At 33.5% G+C, this 15544-nt stretch overlaps 1 protein-coding gene across 2 annotated transcripts; it reads left to right on the forward strand.

The window, feature by feature from the left end:
• The first annotated feature begins 3577 nt into the window (after window positions 1-3577).
• LOC111395959 (cardiolipin synthase (CMP-forming), mitochondrial) lies at window positions 3578-7011 on the forward strand. 2 transcript variants are annotated; one of them, XR_002702892.1, is made up of 8 exons: window positions 3578-4183; window positions 5146-5212; window positions 5299-5373; window positions 5523-5574; window positions 6010-6095; window positions 6186-6260; window positions 6390-6474; window positions 6561-7011. XR_002702892.1 is itself a non-coding variant. In XM_023022197.1 (8 exons), the coding sequence occupies exons 1-8, from the start codon at window positions 3672-3674 to the stop codon at window positions 6664-6666; spliced, it is 1068 nt and encodes a 355-aa protein (XP_022877965.1). In that variant the 5' UTR covers window positions 3579-3671; the 3' UTR covers window positions 6667-7011. The 2 variants fall into 2 exon arrangements, 1 of the variants encoding a protein (XP_022877965.1); XM_023022197.1 differs by having other exon boundaries at window positions 3579-4183; window positions 6380-6474.
• The last annotated feature ends 8533 nt before the right edge of the window (window positions 7012-15544 follow it).

Below are 15544 nucleotides of genomic sequence, written 5' to 3' on the forward strand. Positions count from 1 at the left end.
TCTACTTCTCCATTTCTGCACACAATCACCCATCATTTTTCACTGGATTCTTTTTATTTGGTTGACCAAAAAATAATATCGATCAAAATGTTTACCAACAATTTGAATAATAATTTACTAAGGTGGTTCACTAAAATTTCCCTTAAAGGGGCTATTGCTCTCTCTCACTTCATGCGTGCTTTATCTCTCCACACCAAATAAAACCTTACCAGATTCCCTTACTCTTTCTAAAAAATTTAAGTTCTTGAAACCTTCGAAAGGGAGAGATCTTGAGAAGGCAACTACAGTATGAGGTGAGAAGGCAATCCAATCATAGACAGGTAAACAATTTCTTCTACTAGAGTTGTATAATAGTACCTTCATATTGTTTTCTCAATAATTCATACCCCTGTTCTTCGATCATTTACTATCCAGTCAATGCGCCTGTCTTTCATTTATTCTTGTTTTTTTTCTTTTTGGTTTCATTTAATATCTGTTTTTATTTAGGTTCGTGAAAGTAGCTACTTTTATTGGGTAACTGCAATTGGGTTTTGAAAGTTTATGCTTTTTAAAGCTAAATTAGTTACGTTTCGAGTTTATTGCATGAATTTTATGGAAATGATGATTTGGAATTTACATTTAAATTTTTATGTTTACATTTTGGTTTTGTTTTATTAAAATGTTAATGAGGTAAAGATAAATCAAGGAGAAGCTTTCGAAATCAACACCACTTTGGATCCAAATTTTGTAGAGGTAATTACTTCAACTCGTCTGCTTTATATGTCAATGCAGTTTTTTTCCTGTTTACAATGCTGTGCAAAAGAGAAAAGAGTTGTGGTTGTATATGGTAAAGATTTTTAATGTGCAAGGCAGTATATGCTTGATTCTAAATGTTTTAATATATTTCACATTTACCTGTGATGCTGATTCTGATCAATATTTTTGAATTGACTTTCTTTCTTTGGAAGAAAAGGACGTGTTCTGTACTAAATTCAATCGTGAGATCTCTCAAACTTTAAGAAGATGTACACGGACGGTGTAAAATGAAATTCCACTTGAAAGGGCTAGAGGGAAGAAAACATCAATTTCAAATTCATTACTTCTTTTGGGTTCAAATAGTAGTAATTTGTTGTTTCTTCTATGTTCTAGTGTTTGGGTTTTGCCACAAATGGTCAATGAAGAAGCAGGTGATTTGTGGATGGCTTATAATCTGATCGTCGAGGGTGATACAGTCTTAACTGTCCAGTCAGGTACCTTTTAGTTTCAATTTCAGATTTTACCTTTTAATTCTTGTCTGCATTGGTTTATTCCATATTTTTGCTATTTCTAGAATATATAGCTTTGCATGAATCATGGTACACTTTTTTATGTTGTATTTCGAAATTAGATAAGAATGCCCTATTAGTACTGATTGTTATTGCATGTGGGAAACTTTTTGGCTAAACTTCGACTTCATCTTGTAAAGGAAACATCCAATCGTAAGACCTTAATATATTATCTTCGTAATTCGTTGTAAGAAGTTTTGAGAAAAGTTGCTTCCGGAGGAAGAGATGCAGAAACTAAAATTTGAAATCAAAGTAGAGATCAAATATTTTTCACAAATTAAAAATTTCAATTCAAAATCTTGAATTATTAATAAAAACACTAAACCTTTGCAGCTAGCAATCTTCAATAATCACTCAATGACCTTCTAATCCACAAGTCTATTCGACTAAAAAAGAATAACGATTGAACACCACAAATGAGATCACCAACACAAAAATTAGGACTTCATAATTTATACTAATTCTCAGCTTTTTGCATCTTGTGTGTGTATCGTGTTAAGCAAGTTTAAATTCATTTTTATCATAAAACGGTATACCTGATCATCCTCAGGGGCACGAATATATTTATTTTATCTTCGTATATAGCAGCAAAATACTACAGCATTGGGAATCATATTTATTTTCACTTTTATTCTAGGTCCCTACTATAGTATAAAAGCCTTAATCTCCGGGTGAAGATCTTTTGGCTATTTTTTTTTTTTTTTCAATTTTCAGATGTTGAAAGAGCATCTATAACCTCTGCAACCTTCTATTCGGGTTAGAAGAACATCCAGGAGGACTTGAGCAATTGAAACAATATGGTGAGTTAAAACAATATGATGTTTTATTTATTTTTCTTGTAGATAAAACTGAACATTGATGCAAATGTTTTCACAAGTGAAAATTTTTATTTTGATCGTACTAATGGAAATGGCAAAATGCAACTAATATGACTCTAAATTTTCTTTGTAATTAACTTTAAAATTTTGTTTAAATATTTAATTTTCTTATCTTATAATAGGATTATCAATATGTGTTGATCACTGTTCTTATTTCTTTTATTTCAATTTTTAAGTTCCACAATATAATGGATAACATTGGAGCAGCATGGAAAGGTGCTAATGGTGATTGCGTTTCCATTCTACAAAATGATTGAGACCAATTGTTTTTCCAACCATTGACAAGGTTGAATTTATGCCCTAAGTTTGCTAAATATAATCCAGGATGGAAACATACTAAATCTTGTAAAAAATTTGCTTCAGTTTGTAGACTTTTATTCAATAATATTGTACCAATTTTTGGCATGGAAATAAGGTCTTGAGAAGGATAGTGTATTTCTTTCCAGATCATCGTAATAATATATTTTTCTTGTTGAATATCTCTATTTTCTAATGTTCCGGAAACTCAAATATTGGTCGATGCAGTTAGGATAGAAGTTCTCACAACCACCAATTAAAGATGTGAACTATTTGAAAACAAGATCCATGCTGAGTGTCCTTGACCTACAGAACTATGAGAAGAATTCTAAGAAAAGATTGTAGTATACATATCATCTATAGAACATGTTAATCTTTAATTTTTGCTTCATCTATCTGACTATGATTTTATATCTTACTATTTTGATCCAGTTGAATTTCTCTACATCAGTTTGCTTTCTTATTACAAATTCATTTATTCAGAGATAGATGGTTGAAAATTGATTAAAACAACTATTAGTTCAAAATGTAATTAATGAGAATTCAACATATTTAATACACTAATATTACCTTGAAAATAACACAGCCCGTGCATTGCATGGGTAGGTGACTAGTTTAAGGAAAAAAATAGATAGATTATCATCTTAAAAAACCGATATGATATGGTATTTCGCTCGAGAAATCCCACATAATAAGCTTATAAGGAATTTAGACCACTCTCATTCAAGAAGTTAACCTTCTCAATTTTATGTTTAAAAAAATTGTTTTCCCTATATGCTTTTGAAATGAAGAGCCTTGTCTCTTTTGTCCAATATACATCCTCTTCTTCTTTTTCTTCTTTTTCTGAAAAATTAAGAATAAAAATCTTCAAAATTAAGAATAAAAGAAATCAAGTTCTATATGGTCAAAAATGAATTTGAAAAAAAAAAATAAATTAAAAAATGCCATCAAACATGAACTCTAATTATACAATTAACATGGACGGTACACAGCAGAACGCGACTTTAGTCAATTAATCAAGACAGAGAAGGCGCGTTTTTAATTAGCCACCACACTGAGACAATCTAACACGTGTGAATATCCAGCACGTGTCATCCCTCTTTACCGTCCCCCTTCCTCAAAACCCCCGGGAAAGCAAAGAACCCTAATCTCTGCGTACGTAAAACTAAACAATGCTTATTGTATATCATCAATGGCGTTTTTTAGATCACTCAAAACCCTAGTTTCCAAATCTATCAAAAACCAATCCAATTCCACATCCCCTTCTAGAACGTTCTTATCCCTCGTTTCCCCAACCCCAACTCCAAATATATTCTCATTATCAAACAATCATCGCCATTTTCTTTTTCGGTCTAAGTTTTTTTCTCCTTTTTCTAATTTTGGGGGCCCACTCTTCCTCTCAAACCCACCATGGAAGCTCTCCCAATCGGCCACCCCTCTTCTCCTCCAATCCGACGTCGTACTTAATTTTCTTAAACTTCGGGTGCGAGCCCTCGATTTGCTTCACCGGCCTCCCTTTCGGTATAATCTTGGGTTTCAATCCAATGCTTCTGTTCAGAGGCTGTTGTCACATGAGAGGGATAAGAAGAAATTAATTCATGGGTCTGAGCTCGATATTAGTTCCGGTGGAGTTACTGACAGTTATTTGAATCTTCCGAATTACATTTCGGTCAGTAGGTTGCTCTCTGGTCCGTTGCTAGGATGGTATGTTCCCAACTTTTTTAATTTATTTATTAAAATTGATTGTGGATGTTCATATATTAACGTCTATTAGTTGGAACGCTGCATATTCTGAATAACTTTGTTTTCTTTGTGTTTGTGTAAACACAAGGTAATTGCAAAATGAGAATTTGGTTAGTTTGTTCCTTGAATCAGTACTGTAGCTGGGGCATTATGTTTGTGATTCATAAGATTTTCAATCAGTTTTTTTTTTTTTCACTTATTTTTTTTTTGCCTTTTGCTTTAGAGGATAGATTAATTTGATCAACGGTTTAATTAGATCATGTTACATGTCCTAAGAAGGTGGAGAAAGTTTGATTTATTATCCGTATAATTTTTGTATTCTGGACGGCATATTGGTCTAGATGGTGTCATGAAATATTTGCAAATTTATGACCAACTTGATAACTAATCTTTTGAAGCTTTAAGGATAGTGCTACCGTGTAGTAGACAGAAGACAAAGATTGTATATGCATGTGCATGTGATTGATATCACAAAGCTCCTCTGATCAACAATTTAGCTAGATCATGTTACACGTCCTAAGAAGGTGGAGAAAGTTCGATTTAGTATCCATATAATTTTTGTATTATGTATGGCATACTGATTTAATCGGTATCATTAAGCATTTGCAAATTTATGACCAACTTGTTAAGCAATCTTTTGAAGCTTTAATGATAGTGCTGCCATGTAGCAGACAGAAGACAAGGATTGTATATGAACGTACATGTGTGATTGATATCACAAAGCTCCTCTGATAGACTACATTTTTTTGGTTGGCCTTTTCCTTATGGGCTTTGGATGCCCTGTAGTGCGGATCTTGTAGGATTTTGGTTTATTTAGTTGACATCTCATTGTAATTTGATAGGATTTTCAAGTGCTAACATTTTTGTTTCATTTTTTCTTCGGTAAAATTTTAGAAACTGTTGTTTACGAGACTTTATTGTAGGATGATTACACAAGAAATGTACCTACCTGCATTTGTTGGGCTTGCCATCTCAGGAGCAACTGATTGGGTATGAAGATTTCCCTTTTTCCCCTTTGGGCGTTGAATGAAAGGAAGATGACACATTCTTCTCTAATATCTCATTTCACTTTCTAGTTAGATGGCTACCTGGCGAGGAGGATGAAAATCAATTCTGTAGTTGGCTCCTACCTTGATCCTCTGGCTGACAAAGTAAGTTTCCAAGTCATATCCTGGAATGGAGAGATTGCCAATGAATTAAGTGTTGACCTTGCAGGTCACTTCTATTTTCATAGTTATGAGTAGAATGTTGCCTTGGTGACCCCATGAAATCACTAGTTTATTATATCTTATTTTTACAGGTTTTGATTGGGTGTGTTGCTTTGGCAATGGTGGATATGGGTCTTCTACACCGTAAGTAGATTTAGTCCTTTCTTCCCTCTACCTTATTTCTTAATTTCTAGGGTAGCAACTAATTATTTTTGAAATTGGCATAGCATAAAGAAGTACACAATTTTGCATGTCTATAACATGCTGCAAAGAAAAAGTCACAGATTAAATTTTGGGAGGAACCTCGTAATCCAGTCATATTTTTCATGTTAACAGTCGACTATTAGTTGCTTCTGACTTTAGGAGTCAGTATTTTGCTTGTTGATTGTAGGCTCTAGATGTTATGTGGTTTGAGATGTTGGCATATACAATAGCAGTGTTCGAATCTTGTAAGTAATTGTTTTCATTGGCTTATTTTTGGTCACTTATAGACATAGGTTAGAAATTAAGATATACGATAGAGTAAAATAACATGTCGTAACACCATCATAATTGGAATCATTCTGTTTTTGCGTGAAGCTGGACTTGTTGCACTGGTTGTACTACGTGATGTTGCTCTTGTTGGTGGCGCAGTTTACAAAAGGGCTAGCAGTTTGGATTGGGAGGTGAGTTAGACCACCAAACATTAACTTCAATCAGACTGCTATAAGTAAATCTTATCTTGCTGACGTTTCTCAATGATGTTTTGTAACTAGTGGAAGAGTTTGTCTCATTTCTTCAACCTTGACAGTGCTGGTGCACAAAAAGTTGAACCTCTCTTTATAAGCAAGGTATTCCATTTGACCCTTGATTTTTTATAGCAAGAATGAACTTGGGAGAAAAAATGCTGTGAATATGACATAACAAGGTTCAAATTGGTGGTTTGCACGATCAATATCTTTTTTAACAGGTCAATACAGTTTTTCAATTGCTCTTAGCAGCTGCTGCACTTCTTCAACCCAGTTTTGGAAATGAAGAAACCCTACCGTATATTACATATTTGAGGTAACTTTGCTTCCGTGCGTTGGCTTTTGTTTGTCTATTATGTACATGTGAAATTTGATTTCCCTACAACGTCTGGTTTTCTGTAGTTGGTTAGTTGCTTTAACCACAACCACTTCAACTGTGGCATATGGTGCTCAACATTTGAGAAACAACAGGTCTATATGGGTGGAAAAGCCTACTTACAGGACTTAAACGCATCGCAAATTCTGGCTGCTTATGGTTCCATGTGGAGCAAGTAACAAGGTTCTTTTTTAGTTATTCAGATGTACTATTTTTATTTTTATTTTCTTCTCAGGGGCAGGAAATGAATAAAATATATAGGATAGTTTTCCAGCCAAAAACACCTCAAATTGTAAACTTATGTAGACGTATTAACAGAGGGTTACAGCACATTTTATATTTTAGAATAAGGACATGGTGTTGTGTAGTGAGTGCCTCTAGCTGTGAAATAGACTAGCAGTTCACTTCTACCCTTCAAATTGGATGGACGATGTATTACCAGAATATCTTACCTATAGATAGCCCACTTGACTACAATATTTCCTCAAATCTTATTGCCTTTAATTCCGGATTTAAAATGGAAAAAAAGTGTGTTCTTTTCGAGTAATGTTGAAGGACAATAGGTCACGGGGCAGGGGGTCAGTATCACATTCTTCAATGGAACCTAATAGAGTTGTTTCACGTTTTAGCCCCTGTTTGGTGGCCATTATCTGCGAAAACAATGATTTGATTAGTTGCTCCTTTTTTCTTTTTTTTTTCTTTAATAATGTGTAGTTAAAAAGTAGGTCAAAGTTTTTGGTTTATATGCAAAATATTTTATTTTATGAATATAAAATATGTAGACAAAAAAGTTTTCAAATAATAGTTGTCAAACAGGAGCTTAGTTCATTGAAGAATGTAGCATTGACTTCACTCGCACATGTCCACGTGTCCATCGGCACATTATTCGTTGCTTTTGTTTGCTAGGGTTTATGAATAAAGTTGTTAGTTCTACCCCCAAATTTTCCCGTTTGGCTCCCATTAATTCTCATCAAATTAATCTAAATTTTTTCCTTTCTTATTTTTAACCACACAATCTTCAATAAAATAACATTAAACGTAAATTGGAAACTGTTTATTCTTTTACAATCATCAATTTTTCAAAAAAACTACTATTCTCCCATTATAATAAAAAATAATGGGGGTTTAATGTTTTCTTCCAAGAGAATTTACTTTGTTGGTTTTTCGGTTATTCGCTCCGATCGGAGCCCTTTTACATTAAATTAGATGGAAGGAAAAAGAGAGGTACATGACATGTTTTGAGGTTAAATGTCTGTTGTCACTAAATTTTTTCAAATGATTTTTAATGTATTTTAGTTGTTATCTGACTTAAAAGTTTATCAAGTTGTCATTGAGCTTTTCCATATATTTTTCAGTTGCCATCGAACATTTAAGTTTTTTTCGATCGGTCACTGAACCTGTCAAAATGTTAGTATCTTGTAATTCACTGTTTCAAAAGTTAATGAACTTGTGAAAATGTTATTGCATTCATTATTGGGTAATTGGTGCAAAATGTCCTCACCTTTTAAGATTATTATGCAAAATGTCCTCACCTTTCATTTTTTGGCATTTTTGCCTATATTTGAAACTGATTTGTAGTTTTTTTGAAATTTTGGGACTGTGGTTGCTATTAGTTATTTATTTTTTTTCTTTCTTTTCTTTTTGTTTGATTTGAATGGAGGGTAAAATTGTAAAAAAACAACAGTGAAAATGACGTTCAGCGCAAAGAAATGTGAAAATAGGGGCAAAAATGTCAAAAAATGAAAGGTAAGGACGTTTTGCAAAATAATCTTGAAAGGTATTAACGTTTTGTGCGGCTGCGCCAATTACCCCTCATTATTTATCCATGTCATCAAATTCATTGACTTTTGAATTTTGATATGGCGAGTGGCAGAATGACGTATGGATTAATATTTTGGCAAGTTTAATGCAACTTGGAAATTTCTAAATTTTTATCGCAACTCGAAAGAAGTTTAAAGGTAGTTGAAAAAAAATTCAATCATAATTGAGATATTTAACCAAATGTCTTTCAGTTGTGTTCACTTTCAATTTTTTGAACATTTATATTTACTCCTTGTTTGTTAGAATTTAAAATTAAAATTTTGATTTTAGTCAAAGTTGATAATTAAATTTAACAACATATTTCATGAGTTTTACAATTTTTTAACCACATATTTTGTTAAATTTTATTAAAATTTTCATCAAACATGGCGTAAATGTAGATTTGTGTGAAATCTATCACGGCTTAAAAAAGTTTCATACAATTTATCTAATATGGAGTGATTGCCTTGTTATTCTGTGCGCGTATACAATCATACGGGTTATTAAAATTTTTAATCATGCTACATGTACATCCTTTTTTTTTTTTTACATCATTTTTTACATTGTATCACGTGGCGACACATAATTAGACAGTTTTTTAAAAATATATATATACTTTCTTGCTCTACACTTTTTGAAATCTCACACAATGCACATCGAGATGTAACCTATTGAATGTACATTTAGCATAATTCTAAAATTTTTGTTTCCTTGATAAGGAAAAAAAAAAAAGAAAAAAGAAAAATGGTGGTTGGTTGGCAATGCCTAAATCCTTCACATCTTCAAAACGAACAAAAGCCTTAAAATTATTATTTTATTTCGAATGGGCTATAAATGGAAGCTGTTTGGTGGGGGGAAAATCCGAGAAATTGACAAAACCAATTAAATCAAACCGACTGTGATTGGTTTGAACCAAAAAAATTGGTTTGGTTTAATCAATTTTAAGCATCAAAAAGTCAGGTTGGGTTAGTTTCGGTTTAAACAACCAACTCAATAATTATCCGACCTATAATTTTTCTACCAAAACTTTAAATATCAAGAGAAAAGAAAGTAAGAACAAGAAATGTTTGATGTAAATTTCGAATTTAGATTGTATTCTTGCTTTCATTTTGATGTAATTGTTTGTTAATAACTATCGCATTTTTATATATGATGATTTTGGAAAAACGGATTCTTTACCATTTACATTATGTGCTTGTTTGGTAGAGATTTTATTAATTGATTTTTTGACTGTTAGAGATAAAGTAGGTTCTACCTGTGATAATTCAAAAACAACGGCTGAAATAGTGAAATAACGGTAAAAAAATTGATTTTAATAAGATTTCAAGTTGTACCAAACATGCTCTATATATATTATTGATTTGCATTACAAAAGAAAAAAAAATTATATGTATAAAAAAAAATTAACCCAATATAGGTAGATAATTTGGTTTGGTTTTGTTCGGTTTCAATGACTGGATTGAGTCAATTTGAATTAAAATTTATCCAAACTGATTAAGTCGGTTTCGATTTCAGGTTGCACTCAAAATCAATCCAACCCGAACCATGCTCAGGTCTAGATTGGATGATTAAAATCACAAGTTCATATTTTTATTATTTAAATTTTACTTATTCATTTGTATTTTATATTTTGAGCATTTTAATATTTTTCACTAAAAACACTCAAAACTTCAAATATGTATTGAGTTTTATGTTTTTAGTTTAACTTATTTTCGAAAATATATTTTCAAATATACCAGATTAACAACGTTTTTCAGTCTTTTGTAAAATCGAAAACAGTATGAAGATATCAAATCAAACACACTCAAATTGTTTCGATAGGAATTCATCTATGAAGCAAATGCACGTGAGATTCACGCAATTCAACCTTTTGACTTGGCAAAGTTGAGAAGGAAAAATAGTCACTTTAAGCCCCTGTTTGAGAATTAAAATTAAAATTAAATTTTTAGTAGATTTTGATAAAAAAATTAATGAAATATTTAACTAAAAAGTTGTTGGTTTCATAAAATATGTTATTAAAATTAATTGTTGATTTTAATTTAGATTAAAATTTTAATTTTAATTCCTATCAGATTAAAACTTTTTTCTATTAAATATAATTTTAATTAATTTAAAAGAGACAATATCAGAGAGCCTTGGGCTTCCGACAATATATGAAAACCCAGTAAACTTATATTCTAGATACGAGTGCTAGTTGGAGCCTATATTTATTAATTTGATAATAAACTATATTTATAAATTATATGTTAAAATAAGATATTAAGGATATGTTTGGTAGCGATAATGACAATTAATTTTTTGACCGTTACAGAGAAAAGTAGATCCTATATGTGAGTGAATAAGTAAAAAATGACGACAGAAATAATATCATAACAATCAAAAAATCAATTTTTTGGGATTAAAAATTGCTACCAAATGAGAGCTAAATATAAACATGTTCTTTTTACCTCTTGAGTAAAATATAGCTAAATTAGTATATGTTAGTACATTAAAACATTATAATCCCAAAAATTTATTTATATATTGACTTGTTATATTGTGAGAATATGGTTCTCTTAACTCCATTTATACAGATTTTTGTGGACCATTGGATGAAGATCGATGGCTGGGATTTAATCTTGGGGGAGATGTTTTTGACTTGATGGTATTGATGGTGACACAATAAGGCCCCCCACGTTTTTGGCAGAGGGATGGGTCTTTCCTTTTCTTCCCTTCTTAAGTCGACTCCCTCTCCTTTCTCTATGGTCTCTCGGTTTTAGCTTGAAGGTGGTGGGTTCTTTGTCGATTTTTTTTTCTCTCTCTCTCTCTCTTGGAAGGTGATTTGCAAGTCATGGAGGGCTGTTCCTGAGCCTGTAAAATCAGCCATAAGGAGGAGAAGAAGCTGCTGAAAGGAGGAAGCAGAAGCTGTCCAGATTCGGCCATATGGGTTGTGTTATTTCCGATTTCGTATTTTCTTGGTTTTGCCTTAGAATTTCTTCTATTGTTTGATGTTTTGGTTGATTGAACTCTTAGGATCCCCAACAAACTGGTATCAGAGCTAGGAGGAATGAAATCTGTCCAAAAATCGATCAAAACCGGCAAGGAAATCGCTACTCCATTTTATGACCGAATCTGAAAATTCAAATTCCGGACAAACTATTGACTTTCCGGCGAAATGGAACCTGGACCCACAACTAGCAGACTGAGGCGCTCTTTGTGTTGGGGCGCGCGACCGGCGACGGCGCGTGGCGGACCTCCGGCGAGTTTTTTCGGGCAGTTTACTTATTTTGACGTCCTGAACGCACTGATATCGTTTGTTTTCTGTTTCAGGTTTTACAGAAAAAGTTGGACGATTTTGCCCCTGGCTTGACATTTACCGCAATTAGGTTCAGAAACTTGGTGGTATATTTACTGTTTTTCAACAGTAGTTTGGTAAGATTATTCCAAACTCTCCGTTAGGTTGGTTCGGTATCCTTACCGATTTATGCATGGTTATTGCTTGGTTGCTTATTTGTAAATTCTGTTGATTGAATTCTTGTGATTAATTTATAACCTGGAAGCATATTTACCTACTTTATATACCTGTGTTTCTTGAGCGGATTATTTTACTGTTGTGCTTCATTTCTAAAAATTATTTTTTAACTCGGCACTCAGTTATATATTGATCATCTGGAAAAGAATTTTTCAAAAACCTTTTCTGTTGTGTCCACGAGTACAGGCCACTCTTTTATAGAATCTATAATGGGTTCGAGGATCGAATTATCGCAATTCGATGGAAAGGGGGATTACTCGATATGGAAACAGAAAATGAGGGCCATTTTGGTCCAACAGAGAGTTGCTAAAACTCTTGATGATCCCGCTATATTTTCTGATGAGTTAAAAGCTAAACCAACTGAAATTGAAGACATGAATGAAATTGCTTACAGTTATAAAATTTTGCATCTATCTGACAACATTGTGAGAAAAGTTGATAGTGCTAAAACTGCTAGAGCTTTGTGGATTGCTTTAGATACCCTGTTCTTAACTAAAACTTTACCTAACAAAATATACCTGTTGGAGAAGTTGTTTAGTTTTAAGATGGACACAGGGAAGGATGTCGAGGGGAATTTGAGTGACTTTAGCATAATTGTTAAGAGTCTAGCTCATAATGATAAAACATTTGATGATGAAGATTTAGCTATCATATTACTAAACTCTTTGCCCGAATCTTACAGAGAAATGAAAAATGCCATAAATTATGGTAGGGACACTCTTACTCAAGCTATTGTTTCTGATGCTTTAAAATCAAGAGAACTTGTATTAAAAAGAGATAACAGAATTCATTCTCGTGAAGAGAGTCTATTTGTTAGGAGAAGATCTGAAAAGAAAGAATTTAACTTCCATAACAAGAAGGGGAAAGGAAAATCTAAAATGAGATCCAAATCTAAAGTAAAAGCGATAAGAAATGTTATCACTGTGGAAAGTTAGGACATTTTAAGAAAGACTGCTTTGACTGGAAAATGAAACAAAAAGACCCGAACAATTCTGATGTTGATAATGCTGCTATTGCTTCTGAATTTAATAGTTTGAATGTCATGAATGTGTCTGAAGAAGAATTTGACAAAAATTAGATTCTTGACACAGGGTGCACTTTCCATATATGCCCTGATAGGTCTTGATTTTATAACTATAGGGAGACTGAACCTAGGAAGGTCTACATGGGAGACAATAATTCTCAAAATGTGATTAGAGTTGGTGACATAGCCATCAGGATGTACGATGGGGCCGTCACGCAGCTCATAAATGTTAGATATGTCCCAAATTTAAAGAGGAACCTCATTTCCTTAAGTTCTCTGGAAGATGAGGGATATACCTTCAAGTCTGGTAACAAAATTTTGAAAATTATGAGGGGTTCTTTTATAGTTATGAAAGGACCTAAGAGGAATGGGCTATACTATCTTGAGGATAGAACTGAAATACCATTTGATTCTAGCCTTTTTGCTGTAAGTAAAGATAAAACTGAATTTTGGCATAACAGAATGGGTCACATTGGGTTTAAAGGGTTAAAATCTTTAAGTAATCAGAAATTACTTGGAAAAGATGACATTGAAACTATGGAATTCTGTGAAACTTGTGTTTTAGGTAAGTCCCATAAGGTGAGCTTTGAAGCTAGCTCTCATAGGACCAGCAAACCATTGGACTATGTCCATGCTGATCTATGGGGCCCGGAGAAGCACTCCAAATTTGGTGGGAGCAAGTACTTCTTGTCCTTAGTGAATGATTACTCAAGAAAAGTTTGGATTTATCCTTTGAAAGCTAAGTCGGAAACTTTTGGAAAATTCAGGATTTGGTTAAAGTCTGTTGAGAATCAGTTAGACAAGAAACTTAAAACGTTAAGAACTGATAATGGGCTTGAATTCTGTAATAGCGAATTTGACAACTTCTGTAAGCAGAAAGGTATAACAAGACACAGAACTGTTAAATACACACCTGAACAAAATGGGGTCGCTGAAAGAATGAACATGACCATAATGAACAAAGTTAGGTGTATGTTGATTAGCTCTGGCCTTGCGAAAGGTTTTTGGGTTGAAGCTGCAAGTACTGCAGCTTATCTGATTAATAGGTCTCCGTCCAGCAGTATAGGGTTTAAGACCCCACAGGAGTTGTGGACGGGAGAGCCTCCAAATCTAGAACACTTGAGGGTGTTTGGATGTGCTGCATATGCACACCAATCTGAAGGGAAACTTGAGCCGAGGGATGTCAAGTGTGTGATGTTAGGGTATCCCGAGGGTGTGAAGGGCTATAGGTTATGGGTTTTAGGGGTTCAAGGCATTAAGATTATTAACAGCAGGAATGTAGTCTTTAATGAATTTGAGATGCCATCTCTAAAACAGAAAATCGAAGAAACTAACAAATCTGAAACTGAGAAGAGTATTCAGACTGAGGTGAAGCTGACTAGGCTAAATTCACCTACACCTGGGAATGACGAAAATGACCCTATACATCATGAAAATGAAAATGAAATTGAAATTGAACCTGAACCTAAAGAGGTGACTGAACTTCAAGATAACATTGAACCAGTTGAAGTTGAACATTTTAATGATCAGCCACCTAATCAAGATTATCAGCTTACTAAGGATCGGGAGAGGAGGCAGATCAGACCAAATCCTAGATATGAATCCCTAAACTTGACTGATTTTGCCTTGGTTTCAGGTGAAGCCCTTGAACAGTTAGAACCTGCTAGTTATGAAGAAGCTGTTAATGGAAAATGTTCTGAAAATTGGCTAAAAGCTATGCGGGAAGAAATGGAATCTCTAATGGAGAATAAAACTTGGAAGTTAGTTAACAAACCTAAGGATCATAGGATAGTTCAATATAAGTGGATTTACAAATTGAAAGAAGGAAATAATCCTAGTGATCCTCCTAGGTATAAGGTCAGATTAGTGGCCAAAGGGTTCACTCAAAAGGAGGGGGTTGATTACAATGAGATATTCTCTCCTGTGATAAAGTACAAAACAATCAAACTGGTTCTTGCATTGGTTGTTCAGTACAACTGGGAACTGGAACAACTAGATGTCAAGACTGCTTTTCTACATGGGGAATTGGAAGATGATATTTACATGAGTCAGCTTCAAGGTTTTGAGGTGAAAGGTAAAACAAACCGTGTGTGCAAATTAGAAAGATCTCTGTATGGGCTTAAACAAAGTCCTAGATAGTGGTACATAAGGTTCTATACCTATGTACTAAAGATAGGTTTTAAAAGGAGTGAATATGATGCATGCTTGTACTATAATGATAGTAAGGAGGGCTGTGAGGTCTACTTGTTGCTGTATATAGATGACATGCTTCTAGCAAGTTCAAGTAAGACTGAAATCACTAAGATGAAGAACCTTTTAAAATCAGAATTTGATATGAAAGATTTGGGGAGTGCTAAGAAGATTTTGGGGATGGTTATAAAGAGAGATAGGGCTGAAAATAGACTAGTCATTTCCCAAGAAGCCTATCTAAACAAAGTCATAACTAAATTTGGTATGAATGGATCAAAATCTGTGAACGTTCCCTTAGTAGCTCACATGAATCTTTCCAGTGCACAATCTCTTAAGACTGAGGAGGAATTTAGAGAAATGAGGAACATATCCTATGCGAATGCTATAGGTTCCATTATGTTCTCTATGATAACAACCAGGCCTGACTTAGCATATGCTATAAGTTTTTTGAGCAGATTTATGTCAAACCCAGGAAAACCCCATTG

The sequence above is a fragment of the Olea europaea genome, chromosome 6, assembly GCF_002742605.1.
Source record: "Olea europaea var. sylvestris chromosome 6, O_europaea_v1, whole genome shotgun sequence".
Taxonomy (NCBI): domain Eukaryota; kingdom Viridiplantae; phylum Streptophyta; class Magnoliopsida; order Lamiales; family Oleaceae; genus Olea; species Olea europaea.